At 55.6% G+C, this 16593-nt stretch overlaps 3 protein-coding genes across 4 annotated transcripts; all 3 read left to right on the top strand.

The window, feature by feature from the left end:
* The first annotated feature begins 6028 nt into the window (after nt 1-6028).
* On the top strand, nt 6029-8284 carry C1QA (complement C1q A chain). Its single transcript, XM_026862872.1, has 3 exons — nt 6029-6160; nt 6927-7095; nt 7237-8284. Exons 2-3 carry the CDS (start codon nt 6933-6935, stop codon nt 7803-7805), a joined length of 732 nt encoding a protein of 243 aa, XP_026718673.1. The 5' UTR covers nt 6029-6160; nt 6927-6932; the 3' UTR covers nt 7806-8284.
* Nucleotides 8285-9386: 1102 nt separating this feature from the next.
* On the top strand, nt 9387-11622 carry C1QC (complement C1q C chain). Its single transcript, XM_026862873.1, has 3 exons — nt 9387-9540; nt 10207-10396; nt 10633-11622. Exons 2-3 carry the CDS (start codon nt 10216-10218, stop codon nt 11187-11189), a joined length of 738 nt encoding a protein of 245 aa, XP_026718674.1. The 5' UTR covers nt 9387-9540; nt 10207-10215; the 3' UTR covers nt 11190-11622.
* Nucleotides 11623-12601: 979 nt separating this feature from the next.
* Nucleotides 12602-15192, top strand: C1QB (complement C1q B chain). 2 transcript variants are annotated; one of them, XM_026862871.1, is made up of 3 exons: nt 12602-12708; nt 13958-14117; nt 14470-15192. In XM_026862871.1, the coding sequence occupies exons 2-3, from the start codon at nt 13958-13960 to the stop codon at nt 15042-15044; spliced, it is 735 nt and encodes a 244-aa protein (XP_026718672.1). In that variant the 5' UTR covers nt 12602-12708; the 3' UTR covers nt 15045-15192. The 2 variants fall into 2 exon arrangements, with proteins under 2 accessions (XP_026718672.1, XP_026718671.1); XM_026862870.1 differs by having other exon boundaries at nt 12626-12708; nt 13955-14117.
* Nucleotides 15193-16593: the final 1401 nt, after the last annotated feature.

The following is a 16593-nucleotide window of genomic DNA, read 5'->3' as shown; positions in this document are numbered from 1 at the left end:
GAGTGAAGAATAACTTCCAGGACAGAGAGTTGGTGCTGGGCTGCCACGTGATGCCCCCCACACAGAGACTCACTGAGGACTGCAATTGCCTCCTAGATGTTGATTGATTTGCTTTTGAGTTGGCAGCAAGGACACGGGTTTGACCTCTGCCTGATGAGAGGAGGGAGAGGACTTGAGGCAGCGCTGACAGGAGGGGATCCTGAGCAGTTAATGCCAGTGCAGGTGGAACAGTGTCCGTCCAAGGCGGGAAAAGGGGATGTCTCCTCGTTGGAAAGCAGTGGAGGTGGTTGAGGAGGGTGAGCTCATAGGAAGCACAGCAGAAGCAGAGAGTTTGGGATTTGCCCACAGAGGTAATGAGCTGTCGAGCTCATGAAAGTGCCTGAGAGGACGTAGTATGGGTGAGGATCGGGCGAGTGCTGAGGATACTGGTGCTGCTGCCCTCTGCCTGCCCTGGGACCAGAGCCCAGAGAGCTGCTGAAATCCTGTCCTGTCTGCTGCTGCTGAGGAGCTCAAGCACGGGCCAGAGGGACAAGTAGGACTCCAGCCTACCTCAGGCTGAACACACCCCCGCCTTGAAAACATCAGGCCTGGCTCTGCACGACGGTGCTGCAGCTTGGCTGGGATATTCCTTGGCAAATCTGCTAAGCCAAAGGTTGGCTAATGGCACCTGCGAGGCACCCGCTGTGGTCCCGCCGGCCAGAAGCGAAGGCAATCAAAGCCTTCGGAGCGGCAATCAGCCAGCCTCCAAATTGACCAGACGTGAGAAGTGAGTTTGCAACTTGGGATCGATCCAGCAGCCAGGTCAGTTAGAGGGAAGATGAGTTCCCAGAGAAGCCACTGTGGAAAGTGAGCTGTAATAGAAATAAGTTGTAACGGTCTCCAGGCGGCACCGACCTCCAGCTGCCACTGACCCAGTTAACACTAACACTTGCCTGCAGGAAACTTCCACTCCATTTTCGAGGCGTTATGTCATGGAAACCAGACCATGGCATGGAGATTAGCCTGGGAAGGGCACGTGGTGCTCGGGCAGCTGTCAGGATCTGGCAGGAAGGGTCCGTGCTGGTCATCTCAGCCCAGCGGAAAGCACAGCATTGCCGCAAAACAAGTGCACAGGAGTCCCCCCTCCAGAGCAGGGGACTTCACCTGAGCATGGCACGGTCCTGAGACAGGTGCCCAGAGAGATCTCTGTCCTTGGGGAGCCTCAAGACTTAGGTAACCAAAGACACAGACACCCTGATCTAGTGTTGGGAATAGTCCTACCATGAGCAGGAGATCCCAGAGGTCCTTTCACCAGCCCTGACGGGGTTTACAGCACTGTGCCTGCTGACCATCACTTTTCTCCCAGCTGGACTTCAGGCCAGGGGTGCCCTGCCATGCAGCGGTACACGCACTTCTGCCCTAGCTTTGCAGAAGTCCTGGTTGGCTCCCTGCTCCTCAACCCAGCCACAGTGCCTGTTGCCTGCAGGAAGGATTACAGCACTTCGATCTCTTTTACTTATCTTGAGTCATCTCTCTTACTGACTAAGATGGACAGAATTGCATCTTGGATGCATCCATTGACTTTTGATAGAGCCCTGAGTGGTGGGAAGAAGGCAAACATGAGCCATGGTAGCAAGCAAATCAGTGTCCCATTCAACAGGCCAGATGTTCCTGGCAGCCCATAGTCCTGTGTCTCATACTTTTCACCATGCTGGGCTAACCAGCCCTCTTCAGAGGCCAGTGTTACTAGCCCTGGGCCATGGGCCATATCCTACCATTTCCAAAAAGCCTTTTGCTTCCTCTGCCCTTCTCCCCTGGGGGAACCAGCCTCAGAGCAACACCAGTACTGCCAGGCACATCTCAGCCCTGGCATCCTGAACAGAGAACAACAGGAGGAGGGATGGGACAAGCCTTCCCAGCATTGTCCAGGGCTGGCCAACACTCATCTATCTCCTCTCATCCTATGAGCCGTCAGGGAAGTGCATCAATGCCAGGAGACAGTGAGCAAGGGCTGGAGCGTGAAATCCTGGCTTTTAAACCCCATACCTATCTTTGCTCCTCACACCTGCTCTGTGCAAGCATCTGTCATAGGAATAACAAATTCCCTGCCACAGCTATTAAAACATTTTAGACATGGTATGGCAAGTAGCCGACGTCTCAGGAAATCCTTCCAGGTCACCTGAACCATCCCAGCTTCTTGTTTTGTTGATAGAAGCATGGGAGACTCCAGAATTCATGCAAACACCATTGCATTGCACAGGGAGTTTATCTGGTGGTCAGCAGCATGGGCTGAGCATTTTGGGACAGGCCAGCTCAACAGCTGCCAGATCAGTTTTGTGGTTATTCAGGCATCATTAAGCCACCAGTGACTGCAGAAGCACTGATGCTCTGAGCTGTCCTGACCTCCTGGTAGGTGCAGGTGGCAGACTGGGATGCTGGTGACTGGCAGCAGAGGTGTGTGCTGAACCTGCCACTACTGCTCATCTCCCACCACTGCCTTTGTCGCTGTCTCCTGTACAGTGAGAGGTAGGTGCTAGCCACTTGATTTTTTCCTCCTCTGGCAGCTACTGCCTGTCACCGCTCAACACCCCAGGGGACGCCCATCACGGAAGGCAGAAGAGGAGGATCTCTCACTGTTGTCTGCTGTCAGGCAGCTCCTGCGTGCCTGCAGGCACTGGCGATGCAGGGAGGAGGCTTTGCAGGGGTCACTTTTCCTCCATGAAGGGGTGCAAGGCTGAGATGACACTGACCTATCTTTCCTGGCACCACCAGGTGGGAGGGCAGCAAGGAGTTGCAGGAGCTGCCCCATGGCCCATCCTGGCTGCTCAGGGTAAAATCCATCCAGAGCAAGGCTGGTCCTGGGTCTGCAGCAGAGCCAGGAGGCCATGACAAGTGCCCTAAATGACGTGGCTGCTCACCAGAGTGGTCAGGTTCCCCCAGACCCAGGGCTGTCCTCTTTGGGGCTAGTTTTGATGCTGCCTGGGGCTCTGCAGTGCACCTACATCCTCTGGCTCCCCCAGCGTACATCCACCTTCCCCTCTGCTTGGGCCTGGCCCCATTTCATGTCATCCAGGGTGTTCTCCATTGAAGGGAAACCGCTACATGTATACTTGAAATTGCTCATGTACAGGGACCTGTAAAATAAGACATTTAGTTTTACCATTAGCCATCACTTACTAGCTTTTCTTTTTTCCTGTATTTTACTGTAATGTCTATAATTTCATTTATACTTTATCCTAACTACCCTCTCTAGTCATTACCCAGTTACTCACTTATGTTTTAAAACCTTTAAGTCCTTGCCTAGTAAAGATAAGACAGACCTGGGACAGTCTGAAAAACTCCCTGAGTACATCCCTAATAGCAGGAACCTAAAGAAAACAAGGGCCTAAGAAGATGCCAGTGTCAAGAGAAGTGCTGAGAGCTGGAACAAACAGGAGCTGCAGGATGGATGAAGTAACTCTCTGACCAGAGATGGACACTAGAAACCTAAAGCTCACTAAGGGACGGTGTGACAAAGGCTGTGGGGACCCCTGAGGAGGGGGGAAGACCCTCACTCTACTTTTACTACGCATGCTCAGACTATGTAAATGAATTCTAACACATTAGCATAACACTGCTGTTTCTAAGAGATCTGATGCATATGTGTGCTTTTTGTGTATATTAGTCAGAGAGTTTTGTCAGTAGCTGGGGCACTTGCGGTGGAGCGATCCCCAGCGCTGCCCAGCTCTGCGAGTAAAGAATCCTCTGAGCAGTTCTACTCAGTTCTGACCGTGAAGCTCTTTGTCTCACCGTGTCCTTGCCCCTTCTCCCTGCTGGAGCCTGCTGAGGGTGGTGCTGGTGGGACGCAGCAGGGAGAACCTGCCAGGCCTCCCTGACCCCTCACACCTCCCACAGTCTCTTGGTCCTCACTGAGAAAGCCCCACATCCCCCCTAGTCCCGGGGGGTGCCGAGCAGCCCCCAGCCTGGGGAAGGGTGTCTGTGGCCCCACTGCGACTGTTGGCAGGAGGCAGCTGCGTTGCCCCGGGTGACCTCTGGGTGCCCGTGGGCTCCGGTGCATCCGGACATCCCGGCTCTGGGTACCCGCGGCCGAGGCGCGGGAGGTGCGGCGGCTGCGGGGCGGCAGTGCCACCTCGCGGTGTGTCACCGCGGCTCTGCCGCAGCCCCGCTCCCGCAGCCACCCCGCGGGGAGGGCCAGGCTGGAGCGGGGGGTGCTGGCAGATCCGCTCCTCAGAAGCCTCCGGGATGGCTCATCCGCGGCTGCCCGCGGGCAGCCGCCCCCTGGAGCTGCCGACATTCCAGCCTCGGGTCCGGAGGAGGAGGAGGAGATGCTCAGAGGATGGGAGAGGAAGGCTTGGCTTGAACACAGCAACGCTGAAAGTCAAAGCTCAGGAGTCTCAAAGACCTGGAGGAGGTGCCACCTGGACCAACACCAGCTTCCAGGAGATGCTGAAAATCAGTAACGAGCCCCCTGTAACTCAGCATTTAAATAAGGTTAAGAGGACAATCAGGGACAAAGGACACAGGAGCACTAGGACACAGCCATCGATCAATCCAGGATGAAATGATGGAGTGGTCTCATTTTGGCTGTATGTTAAGAAAGGGCAATAGGGCAGAAATACAATTACTGTCCAGAAACACTGTTTTGTGGAAGGTAAGTCTTTTCAAACTCACCTGTCATCTTTTCTTGACACGATTACAGGTCTGGTTGATAGAGGAACTCTGCTGATAAAATAAAATTGCATTTCTTCTGGGCATCTGATTTATTATGGGGTGACATTTTGATTGAAAATGTGTATTATATTGCATTAAGAGGGCATATATTCAATGAATTAAAGACCAGCTCAGTGACAAATCTCCAAAGGTAATTATTAATGGAGATGCACTGGTGAGTGAAGTTTCATCTGGCTGGGGTCTCTGGGCTGATTTTTGGTTTCACACCAGTCATTCCCTTCTTCAGCTGTTAATGCAACACCTTCCTTGTGACCTCTAGAGGCAGCAAGCAGGGGGAACAGAGGGTTTTCCAGCCCCCCTTGGCTTTGGGACCACCCTGATCCCAAGACCTGCACACCGTCTTTTTTCCTTGAACATCCTTCCCTGAGCTCCAGCTGTTGCTGCGTTTGCTTTGGGGACCCAAATGCCACTGTCTCATGAAGGTCAGTTCAGCTGCCACAGGACTCCTGAAAGGAGACTGCAGTGGCTATGTATCAGAAAGCCCCTCCTAGCCACACACTGCGTCGCCCATGGGGTGGCCTGGCTTGTCCCCAGGGTCCCAAGGATGTTCACCTGCTGGGGTCACCGGGGCACGTCCCATCCCTCTGCTCCCCGCCGCGGTGGAGCTTGGATACTGGCAGCATTTTGGGGCTCTTTTGTGGCGGAGCTGAATGCACATCCCTGGGCACTGTCCCTGGGCTCGGTGGTATGAGGCTTTTACATTTTGCAGGTCTGGGTGAGGGTTTTGCTCCTGGGGTTGAACAGATCTGGTTAGTGCAAGGCACAGACACTCAGAGGGAACTGAGAGCAACCTAAGTGCCAGAGACCCCCACCTTCTCCTCCTCTATTACAGAGACACGGTTCCCAAGCCACTGAAGTGAGGTGAGTGGGAAGGAGATGTCTCATCAAGGATGCTGGAGGCCCTGCTGAGCCACACAGGCACCGACAACCCCTTTTCCAGAGCCCTGCTCCATCAGGATGCTGTGCCAAGGGGGCCATCTGGAGGGGTCAGCCCCAAGCAGCTGTGATGACAAGGCTGGGTACCAGTGACTGCCAAGCTCTGCCCATCACCCAGACCAGGAGCTACCCCTGGGCCTCACCAAGCATCCCTTGGACAGCCATGCCACCTACTGCTCATGTCACCTGTTCCCTCCTTCATGCCTTTGGGCACTTCCACCTTTCTCTTGCTTTGTGCCCTGTCACTACCAGTCCCTGCTGTGGGTCCTGCATTTTTGCTGACCAAGCTTTTCCCTGACTGGAAACAGCCAGGGTTGAGCACAGAAAGGGGAACAAGTTTCTCTCTTGTGTAGATAAAGTGAAACTTGGCACTTCTCTTTCCCAACCGGGCAAACCACTGTGCATGCAAGTAGATGCCCCCCACCCTGCTCCTCTTCCCCCCTGCTCCTAGGGGAGGGCTTCTAGCAAACAGAGCTGCTGCTCAGACTGGTCTGTCTTCACCCCCAGCAAGAAGGTAAGTCACCCCAAATAGCTGGGGACACATGCTTCCTCTGCCACCACCCTGTCCCCCTGCTTTCTTCACTTCCCCGCTCCACAGGGGTTTAAAGCAGGAAAAGGGAAAGCAAGTGCTGCAGGGAGGTGGGGGCTGCAGGAATCTGTCCTTGCTCCATGTGGTTGTGGATATCACTGGGCTCTGCAGGCTCGTCCCAGGCTGAGTACCTCGGGTTTTGGGATAGGTCTGTGAGCTCTGGACATCCATCCTCTCTCCCAGCTCTGTGTGTTGGAGATCCCTTTTGCCTGGCTTTAAACCCCTTTCCTGTTTATCCCTCCTCTGTCATGTCTCTGCATCCCTTTCTCATCTGTGCTCTCTCTCATACACAACCACTGCTCTGTACATCAGTGCTTGCTCCCCTACCACTGGAAGCAGCATCCTCTGCATGCATCTGATGTGTGAACACACATCACCAAAGGGTTTATGCTGTTCTCCACATCCTGGGCTTTCCAATTCCACAGCCCTGTCATGGGCACATGTCAGAGATTTTCAATAAAATCGATGAATTCATATCACACAAAGAAACAGCCTCAAAAAAATCCTTCCATGAAGTTATTTTCACCACTGCATGTGTTGTCCAGCTATCTGTATCGGACAACATATAGGTGGTGTGGTAGATCCATGTATGCATCTGATGAGAGCACTTGCATGTCTGTGTCCATGGTGCATCTGTGTGCTTGCTGTGTGCTTGTTTCCATCCCCAGTGCTCCCACCCTTGTACTTGCAGGGAGGCATGATGAAACCCAAGCTTTGGTTGGTGACCAGCACCCTGGCAGCAGTGTTGAGCATGGCCCTTCTGCAGGACGTGTGTCGGGCACCAGATGGCAAGGACGGCTTCCCAGGAATCCCTGGTCTCAATGGGAGGCCAGGGCAGAAGGGTGACATGGGAGAGCCAGGTAAGAGGGAGCCTGGGGATGTGTGGTGGGGGTGGCCGAGCATCCTCAAGCCTCTCAGTAGGAGGAGGGTCATGGGCTGTGGGAGCAGCTCAGGAGATGTGAGATATGCATGAACTGCTCCTCCTCACCACCTCTCCCCAGGGAAATCAACAGAGAGGACAGGCATCCGGGGACTCAAAGGGGATGCAGGTGAACCAGGGCTTCCTGGCATCCCAGGGAACCGGGGCTACCCCGGCCAGCCTGGACCCCCCGGGCCTGCAGGGCAGCCTGGGCTGAAGGGGAACAAGGGGAAAGTTGGCAACATCCTGGAGCAGCCACGTCCTGCCTTCTCCGCCTCACGGAAGTCCCCACCATCTACGGGCAGGACAGTGGTGTTTGACAACATCATCACCAACCAGGAGAACTCCTACAGTCCCGAGACTGGGGTGTTCACCTGCCGCGTCCCCGGGCTCTACTACTTTGCCTACCAGGTGATCTCCAACGGAGACCTCTGCCTGAGCATCACCAAGAACCAGGAGCACGTGGTCAGCTTCTGCGATTACAACAGCCGTGAAATCCTGCAGGTGAACTCGGGCAGCAGTGTGCTCAGCCTGGTTGTGGGCGACCAGGTCTCCATCAGCACTGACCGTGCCAGGGGCAGCATGATTTACAGCGGCTCTGAGGCAGACAGCGTCTTCAGCGGCTTCATGCTCTTCCCGCAGATGGGCTGATGGACCACAGTCCGGACCTGCTTAGCACCAGAGCCTTGCAGAGGGTGTGTCTGCATGTGTTTTCTCCCTGTGAGTGTGTGGTTTAGTACCACAGCAAAAGGGGATGGCCCCAGATTGAGCCACCAGATGGGTCCTGTGCTTCCACCGGTGTCACAAAGGGGCCAGGCTGTGGGTCACCACTGCAGCAGTGAGACTTCTGCTAGCAGTTACCTCCATGCTGAGCCTGCTCGCTCCATCCTGGAGGCAGAGGACTCCTGGCCCCAGCAGTCCTTTCTGCTCCTGGGTGCTCAGACCCCACACCGGAGGGGCCCACTTGTCACTGGAGCCATTCACTAGCTGTGGCTCTTTGCTCCTGAGTGGGCATCACTGCATGCCACTGCTTCTGCTACATTAACTACTGCAAATACCTTTCTGGTGCTGGGCCCCTACTGCCTCTCACATCCTCCCCATCAGTATAAATAAACCCCGTTTCCACGACAGCTGCTTGGGTTTTCTTTCTTATTTGTGCATCTTCCCCAAACTACCAATGTCCAGGGCCCCTGTCCAAGCTGCCCAGGGAGAAGCGCAACCCCAGCTTGCCCTAGCTAAGCACAGACCCCAACTGCAAAGGCAGAAGGACAGGAGGGAACTGAGTGTACAGGCAGAGCTGGCACTTACAGGGAGGAATGGGAAATCTCTGGGACTAGCCTGTGTGTGTCCTTTCTCTCCTGACTCCATGCTAGCTGTCCTCTACAAGGGTAAATACAGGCAGTAGATCAGATTACCCACTCGCATGGCCCTCTGTTAGTAAACAAACTCTCTCAGGAAAAGGAAAGGCAACTGTGGTCCTCCAGCCTTTCCACAAGGAAGGGCGGGGATATCAGGGTGACTGATGGGTTTGTGGGGTGATGGTGGTGGAGTTGTGAGACTATGCTCTTCTCTTTTTGGCTTGGGGTGAGACTAGTGGGCTGTATAGCAGGTTGAGCAGGTAACAGGCAGCAAAAATGTATCAGGGAAGCCACACAGATGTCATACCCTGGGACTGCTACTTGGAGGACCTGCTACACACATGCTGGGCAGTCAAATGTCTCCATTCCTGGAGCAATGAGGAGGAGGCCAGGTCAGGTGCAAAGGGCAACACCCTGAACCAGGGATGCTGGGGTCCCTGCAAATCTGGCACCCAGCAGAGCTGGATGAGCACAGGCCAAGGTGCAGAGAGGCCAGCCAGTCTGCAGGTCAGAAACCCTCAGGGAGAAACATCCTTCAGCCCCATTGCCTAGGGGTGCAGCATCTCCCTTCAGAGCCAGGCAATGACCTCGCACCAGCCCTCTGTTGCCTAGGCTCCGTGTAGCTGTCCTGAGGCATCTGCTCACTCCCCTTCTCCTCCTAAATAAGTTAAGGATGGCGATTTGTGGAGCACTAGACTCTGCGGTGGCTGGAGGGTTTGTGGTACATTGCTTGGCAGGGGCTCATCCCACCTCTGTCCTTTGAGCTGCTGCAGTGACATGAGTGCAGATCTCGCTGGACAGCCACAAAAGTGCTTGCTTGGAAGAAACAAGCAGGCAGGAGGATGTGAAACTCGGCTGGGGGCCAACTGGGTGTTCTGAGTCCCCAAGGGCCCTTTCTTAACTCTGCAACTTCCTCCAGGAGAGTGTCACGGAGAGTCACCCGTGCTGTGCTGTGCCAGCAGGCACTGCCCACAGCATCCAGAGGGCTCAGCAGAGCAGGATCCCGTACCCTGCTCCTCCCATCAGAGGTAAGAGGTGCTGCAGGGTCCATCTCTTTTGGGTGGGCTGCATGGGGGCAGGGGTCCAGCATCATGGCACAGTGCTGGGCTATGTGAGAGGAGAAGGAGACAGAGGCACTGCCAGGCTGCACACATGTCATGGCAGGGGGATGTACTCTTGCCCTTGCTGGGAGAAGACCCAGTCCCCTGGGCCAGGCATTGTCCTGGGAGATCCCCAGCTGACTGGAAGAGCCAGGAACGTCAGGTTGCTGCTGGAAAAGGGGGAGAGAGCTTCTGGGTCCGGGGATCTCCAGCCTCAGTTCTGCGTGGTGTAACAGTCTGCGGTGGCATATGCATCTGCGGGGCGTTCAGGACACTGGACTGGGAGAGCTTTGGGCTTGGCCACAGGATCTCATGGTTCCATCCAGACTGAAAGTCCAACCACCCTTGTGCCATCAGGGGCTGCCCTGGGGTTGATGATGAGCTCAGGGTCCATCTCCACATATTCACTTCCCCACCACCTACAAATTGGTATGGGGTGGGGGGTGTGGGGGGCACTGAGGGCCCAAACATTGCAGCCAGGTGCTCCTGGTGCAGTCAGTCTCATAGCACAGTACCTCCTTTGCCCCATAGCCTGGAAGCCATGCTCTTGTGGCTCCTCACCCTAAGCACTTTCTTTTCTTTTCCACGCTCCAGAGCACCAAAATGGGCCAGAGCTTCTGGGAGCAGCTCGGTCTGGGCCTCACCCTCCTACTCCTGAATTTAGAGTCTGCTGTGACTGGAGATGCCCCTCACAACTGCTATGGCGCTCCAGGCCTGCCTGGCATGCCAGGTGTGCCGGGCAAGGATGGCCGGGATGGTCTGAAAGGAGCCAAAGGCGAGCCAGGTGAGTGAGCAAGGAGGAGAACCACACAGGCTGTTGGGCTGGAGGCCACTGAGTCCTCTGTGGCCAGTCTGGCTTGGTTTTCAGGCTGTGGAGAGCATCCTCTGTGGACAGGGCAGGAGGAGAGGAGGCTGGAGAGGGGCAACCACCCTCTCCTGACCAAAGGAAGGGGCTGGAGGAGCATCTCCCCACATCCTCCCATTGACACTGTTTCCCTTTCACTCTCCACTGCCCCACAGGCATCCCGGCCACTCCTGCAACACAAGGGCCCAAGGGCATGAAAGGGGAACCAGGCATCCCTGGCTTGGCAGGCAAGACTGGACCCATTGGCCCCCCTGGTCCCCCTGGAAACACTGGGATAATGGGCATGGCTGGAGAGCCAGGTACACCAGGCAGCTACAAGCAGAAGCACCAGTCAGCATTTTCAGTGACGAGACAGACCAACGAGCATCCTCCGAAAAACGTCCCTGTGGTGTTCAACCACGTCATCACCAACACCAATCACGATTACAACACTACCACGGGCAAGTTCACTTGCAGGATCCCTGGCCTCTATTACTTTGTCTTCCACAACTCACTGACAGCCAACCTCTGTGCCATCCTGTACAAGGATGACACCAAAATGGCCAGTTTCTGTGACCACAAGATCAACACTGTGCAGGTGAGCTCTGGTGGGGTGCTCTTCCACCTGGGTACTGGGAACGAGGTGTGGCTGGAGGTGAATGACTACAACGGCATGGTGGGCATCAGCAACTCTGACAGCATCTTCTCGGGGTTCCTGCTCTTCCCGGACTAGAGGACCTCCAGAGCCCACCGTAGCACGCCATCCTCTTCACCCTGCCCTGAAAACACTGCTGCTCACCGCCAGGCTCTTGCTGATGCCTCAGGTTTCTCTGCTGGGTGGGAAGCCCCAATGAGGGGGTCAACCCCAGCTGCCAGACACAACCCACTGGCCTGGGAACCAAGAGCAGGCAGCCACTGAAGAGAGGGGACAGGCACATCTGGATGCATCTTCACCCAGAGTGACAAGTCCCCAGCATCCTGCTGGCACTGCCACATGCATTCACCCTACTAACCCCACATTACCTTCTGCTGCTGGAGCCAGACATCTCTCTGCATCTCTCCCCTTCCCACCTGTGTCACACAAGGGACAGCCAAGTGTCCTGGAACAGGCTTGCCAAAGCACCTTTGCCATAATCTGCCTGTGGAAAGTGTCAATAAAACTATCCCCAGTGTGCCTGTCCTAGTGTGTTTTTTCCTCCATGACTTGTCTTTCTGCAGGTGTAGCCCATGTGTGGCCAGATGGATGTGCTGTGCACGCGTGCATGTGTGTGTGTGCACAACATCTGGACATCTGTGTGGCATCAGAACATCTCTGAGCCCTCACTGGCCCAGTCACGCTTAATATCAGTGGGCATCACACACCACTCACAGCCCTGTCTGACTGCAGGAAGGGGACGGTTCCTGTGTCCATGCACAGAGCCCCCACCTAAGAGGGGACTAAGACTCCTCCAAGCAGGGACTTTGATATCCCCCTCCCCTCCAAGTAGATGCGATTCAGTTGCAGAGGGCCACAGGCCCCGCAGCAAGCCTTATAGCCATGCCTCCTGTGGCTGGGACATCTCCAGAGTCCCAGCCTCACCAGGGACAGGGCAGGGGGAGCACTGGCTTCCCAGAGCCAGACCAAACTGTCTCGTGGCTGTGGAAGTTACAAAGCCCACCAGAACCCAATGGAGATTCCTCCTGGTGTCACGAATTGTACAGCAGAAAAGGAGGTCACTTCTCCCAAACAGCCTGTGCTTTCCTTCCACAAAGCATCAGCAGAAAGCAGGACTGGAAATTCTTTTACCACAGGGTGAAATCACTTCCCATCTGCAACACCCTGTAGCATCCTCTGGGCCTGCCAGTACCTCACAGCTGAGCAGGGCACGTGCAGAGAAGCCTGAGGTAAGCTAGCGAAGTGCATGCGCATTTCTGCAGTCCTAAGAGGTTACCCCAAACTTGTCTGAAGCTCACGGCAGTGTTCCCCATAGCAAGCACGCCTGAGCAGGCCCCAGAGCCAGAGCTGTGTGCCTAGGGGGACCTGGGGTGGTGTCTGGGGAGAGCATGTTCTGCTGAGCTGATGGACAGCATTCGTGGAGGATATGAAAGTACCACTGAAGAAAGGGTGGGAGCTAAAGATAAAAAAGGGATGTGGCCCAGATCCTTTCACAATAACCCTTGTAACAAACTTCTGCTTTATCTCGTGGTCATTTCCAGGCAGGACGCTGGTGTATCCCGCTTCATCTCCCCATCCATGCAGTGAGAAGCTCAAGGTAAGAGCAAGATGTCGGCAAAGCTGAGCCCCAGCTCCCCACTGCAGACAGGAGCAAACAGGGAACCAGGCAGCACCAGGGTGACAGTCAGCCTCTGCATCACTGACATTTTTCTGTGGCTTGGGGTGGAAGAGAAAGGAGGCTGCTGGACTGGGAGTGGTGGAGGAACCTGGTGGGACCCCGACACCTCCTGCTTTGCCTGAGGGAAGGGGGAGAGGGAATAGGGAGATGGCAAAGGCCAGGAGGGGTAATCAGGGACTGAGCATCAGTCTGAAAGGTGCCCTGGGGGTGATCTCCCACCCTGAGATGCTCCTGTTGTCTGCCTGGACTTGGGTTGGGAGCCAGCAGATCCGTCCTTATACCTGAAACATCCAAATTGGAGCTGCTGTGGGCTAGAGGATCCAACTCACTGACCTAATTTCCTGCTGACACCAGAGTTTCAGTGCTGAGAAAGGTCCACCTGAGGCCAGGGAGTGTGGCTGGGGTGATGTGATGTCCAGATACAGCCCCCAGATGCCCAGTGCTTATCACACATGCACCTGTCCGGGAGCTGGGGGAAGGAGCTGAGCTGTGGGATGCAGGGAGGGCAGATGGAAGGTGGGACCCTGGGGACTGGAAGCCGAGATGATTGTCCCCAGATACAGCAGTGCTGCTGGGATGAAGCAGGCATGTGGCAGTGCACAATGGGAACCCACAGGGTTTAGGAGGGCAGGTTTGGGGGTTATGTTGCCACCTGCAAAGACTAAAGCTGTCCCTCAGATACGCTGGTAGAAAGCAAGAGCTATCCCCTTGCAGATGATGAAACTGCTCTGTCCTGGGGAAGGATTTTACCCTGCAGTTGTGGTCCTCAGATGGGATGGAGCATTTCTCCTCTGAGGGAGTAGTGAGGACTCAGAGCAGTAGGAACCTGCAGCCCATGCCCGTGGCAGCAGCACAGCCAGACTGGACATCAGACCCCTGGGACAGGCTAACCTGTGCCCAGATGTTCATGTGGCTGAAGCTCTGGGAACTCGCAAACTAGTAATTTAAGAGTGAGAAGAGACTGACAAGCCCTCCCCTGTCCAAAGGGGCTGGTCCCTCCAAGACTATCAGGAAAGCAGATTTGGCTCTGTAGCAGCATGTTTTCTCTCCCTGATGGTATTACCCAAATACGATTCTAGTCATTGTCGTCCAGAGCAGCACAGAGTGCCTTTCCCATCTCTCCCACTGCCCAAGACAGGCCTCTCAACATCCTTCTGTGCTCCAGCAGATGCAGACTGTGTGGGCAATGTTGATCTGCCTGGCTGGAGGGCAGCTTGCAAGTGCCACACTCTGCAAGACCTATGGCACCATCCCAGGCATCCCAGGGTCACCAGGACAGCCTGGCAGCAACGGCAAAGATGGAGAGAATGGCCTAAAGGGTGAACAAGGTAAGTAGGAAGCTGCAGGTGGGGAAAACATTGTCTTGTGAATGCCAAGGACACAGGAAGGACCAGGAAAAGGCAAGGCCAGACACATGGTCCTGGGAAAGCAATCCATTTTCCTCTAGTCCCTTTGGGGTGTTACCAGGTGGGGGTGATGCTTGGGGACAGGCTGGAGTTCCCTGAGGAACTTGGGGAGGAAGGTTGCACAAGAGCAAGGGGTGTCACATCTGCCAGGTGGGCAGGGGGTTCCATTGACCCACACTCCAGCACAGGTACCTGCTGTTTCATTCCCAGTGGCCCTCTGCAGACCCATGGGGGCTCAGCTGCAACCATGATGACTCTTCCTCCTGCTTTCTAGGTCCCCCTGGCCGGGTGGAACATGAAGGAGACAGGGGGGAGAAAGGAGACCCAGGACTGCCAGGGCACCCTGGGAAGGTCGGCCCCAGGGGGGCCCCAGGTTCAAGGGGATTACCAGGTCCCATGGGACCCCGTGGCCCTCAGGGGGACTCCGGTGACTACAAGACCACCCTCAAGTCCGCCTTCTCTGCTGCCAGGAGCATTAGCTTCTACCCACGCCGGGAGGTGCCCATCCGCTTCGACCGCATCATCACCAATGAGAAGGGCCACTACGAGAACCGGTATGGCCGCTTCACCTGCCAGGTCCCAGGCATCTACTACTTCACTTACCACGTCACCTCCAGGGGCAACCTGTGTCTCAATGTGAAAAAGGGCCGGGGTGGCAGCAGGGGTGACAAGGTGGTGACCTTCTGCGACTATGTGCACAGCAGCTACCAGGTCACCACGGGCGGCGTGGTCCTCAAGATGGCAGAGAACGAGTCTGTCTGGCTGGAGCCAACGGAGAAGAACTCCCTGGTGGGGATCGAAGGGTCCGACAGCATCTTCACTGGCTTTCTCATCTTCCCCGATGTTTAGCCTGCTGAACGGGTCCCTCTTGCAGCCCTTCTCCTGTTGCTGGTTGGTCTCTGCAGGCCTGAAGACTCCCCTGGAAATGACTTTTTGCTCCACATTTGGTTCCCTAAGCACGCTGCTGCCGGTCTTGCACATTAAATGACATATTGTGCTGCTGGTTCCTTCCTGCCTTGGATTTGCCTCCTTACCCCCGAATAATGCTCAGAGAGCCAGGGCATTGCCTTTTGCACCCCTGGGTGCAGCCTAGGCTCATTAGCATCTCCTTACTGCTGAGAAGAGCCAGACAATTCATGCAGTTCCTGCTGAGTATCTCTTTCCAGAGCCACCCAGAGAAAGTCTCAGCCCAGGGTTAGGAAAACACAGAGAGGAAGCCTGGTGTCTAGCAGGGGGTGGGACACACAACATAGTGGGAATATTGAGGCCACTGGGTCCTGGTGGTAGATGGGGAGATGCTGGATATGGTGCTGTTCTGGAGAGTCCTGAGGCTGGTAGGATCTGGGGACACCAACCTCTCAGACTTTTTCTTGGGGTGGTGGTGACAAGAATATCCACAGAAGTTTATCAAAGCTCGTGACAAGGTGAGCCAGGTTTATGTGGGGAAGAGTTTGATGCCACGATGGAAGAGGAGTGGGACACACGGCTGTCCCCTGGCGCAGCTGGGCAGGGCCCAGAGCAGCCCCATAACCCCAGCAGAGGACCAGCACGTGTAAGTCCTACAGCACAGCCAAGCCCTCCCAGGGATGTCTTTATTAAGAGCAGAGCTGATGGACCCAAAGACCTCCAGATGAGTAAGAGCTGAAGACCCCAAGGATGTACCTGTCCCTGGGGCAGGTGACAATGTACCTGGGTGGGGGAGTGGCTGTGGCAGCTGTGCGGTGTGAAGCCCATGGGGGTGTACACGGGGCATTCAGGACACAGAAGAGGAGAGTTTTTGTGGGGATCTGGGATTTGAAAGGGGCTAGATGAAGAGGATGATGATAATTGGGGCGGCGGGGTCGTGGGGTATGCACTGGCTTTTTTGAAGCATCGCCACTAAGCTCTCGGAGTCTGCTTGCAGGTCCAGGGCTCCAGAGCTCCGGGCTGCACAGGTCTCCCTGCCCCGGTGCAGGACAGTGACTGGCACTGGTGCGGCCAGCTCCAAGGCTCCAGATTCTGTCCGAGATGATGTGCCGGCAGGTGGCACTGGAGACCGGATCAGCCCTCACCCAACCACCCATTGTCCCACGGCTGGGAAGGCAAAATTTGCAGGGACCGGGCAGAATTATGAGGTTCAGCTCTGCCTTGCCTGCAAGGTCTGGGAGGAGGCACCGGGCAGGATTAGTGCCGCCTCCTGCGGCCCTGGGTTAATGTCTCGTCCTCGTCACCTTGCTGCTTCGTCCTTCCCACACAGCAAAATCTGTGGCTTCTGTCTCCAGGGACGCAGTCACACCATGTCCCCAGACCTCTATCTCCTATCAGAAAGTCGGGACAGAGATGTTCGATGTCGCACCCCTGTGGAGGAGCGCTGGGCTGCTCTTAAAACGCAGTTGAAATGCTCATGCTGTTCTGCAGG

Source organism: Athene cunicularia (genome assembly GCF_003259725.1).
Source record: "Athene cunicularia isolate RWA chromosome 21 unlocalized genomic scaffold, athCun1 chr21_part1, whole genome shotgun sequence".
Lineage (NCBI taxonomy): Eukaryota > Metazoa > Chordata > Aves > Strigiformes > Strigidae > Athene > Athene cunicularia.
The sequence above is the reverse complement of the archived record's forward strand: the minus strand, read 5'-3'. Positions and strand labels throughout refer to the sequence as shown.

Coding starts and splice junctions, on each gene's coding strand:
- C1QC (XM_026862873.1), top strand. CDS start 10,216: ATGGGCCAGAGCTTCTGGGAGCAGCTCGGTCTGGGCCTCACCCTCCTA. Junction 10,397..10,632: donor AGGAGCCAAAGGCGAGCCAG/GTGAGTGAGCAA, acceptor ACTGCCCCACAG/GCATCCCGGCCACTCCTGCA.
- C1QB (XM_026862871.1), top strand. CDS start 13,958: ATGCAGACTGTGTGGGCAATGTTGATCTGCCTGGCTGGAGGGCAGCTT. Junction 14,118..14,469: donor TGGCCTAAAGGGTGAACAAG/GTAAGTAGGAAG, acceptor CCTGCTTTCTAG/GTCCCCCTGGCCGGGTGGAA.
- C1QA (XM_026862872.1), top strand. CDS start 6,933: ATGATGAAACCCAAGCTTTGGTTGGTGACCAGCACCCTGGCAGCAGTG. Junction 7,096..7,236: donor GGGTGACATGGGAGAGCCAG/GTAAGAGGGAGC, acceptor ACCTCTCCCCAG/GGAAATCAACAGAGAGGACA.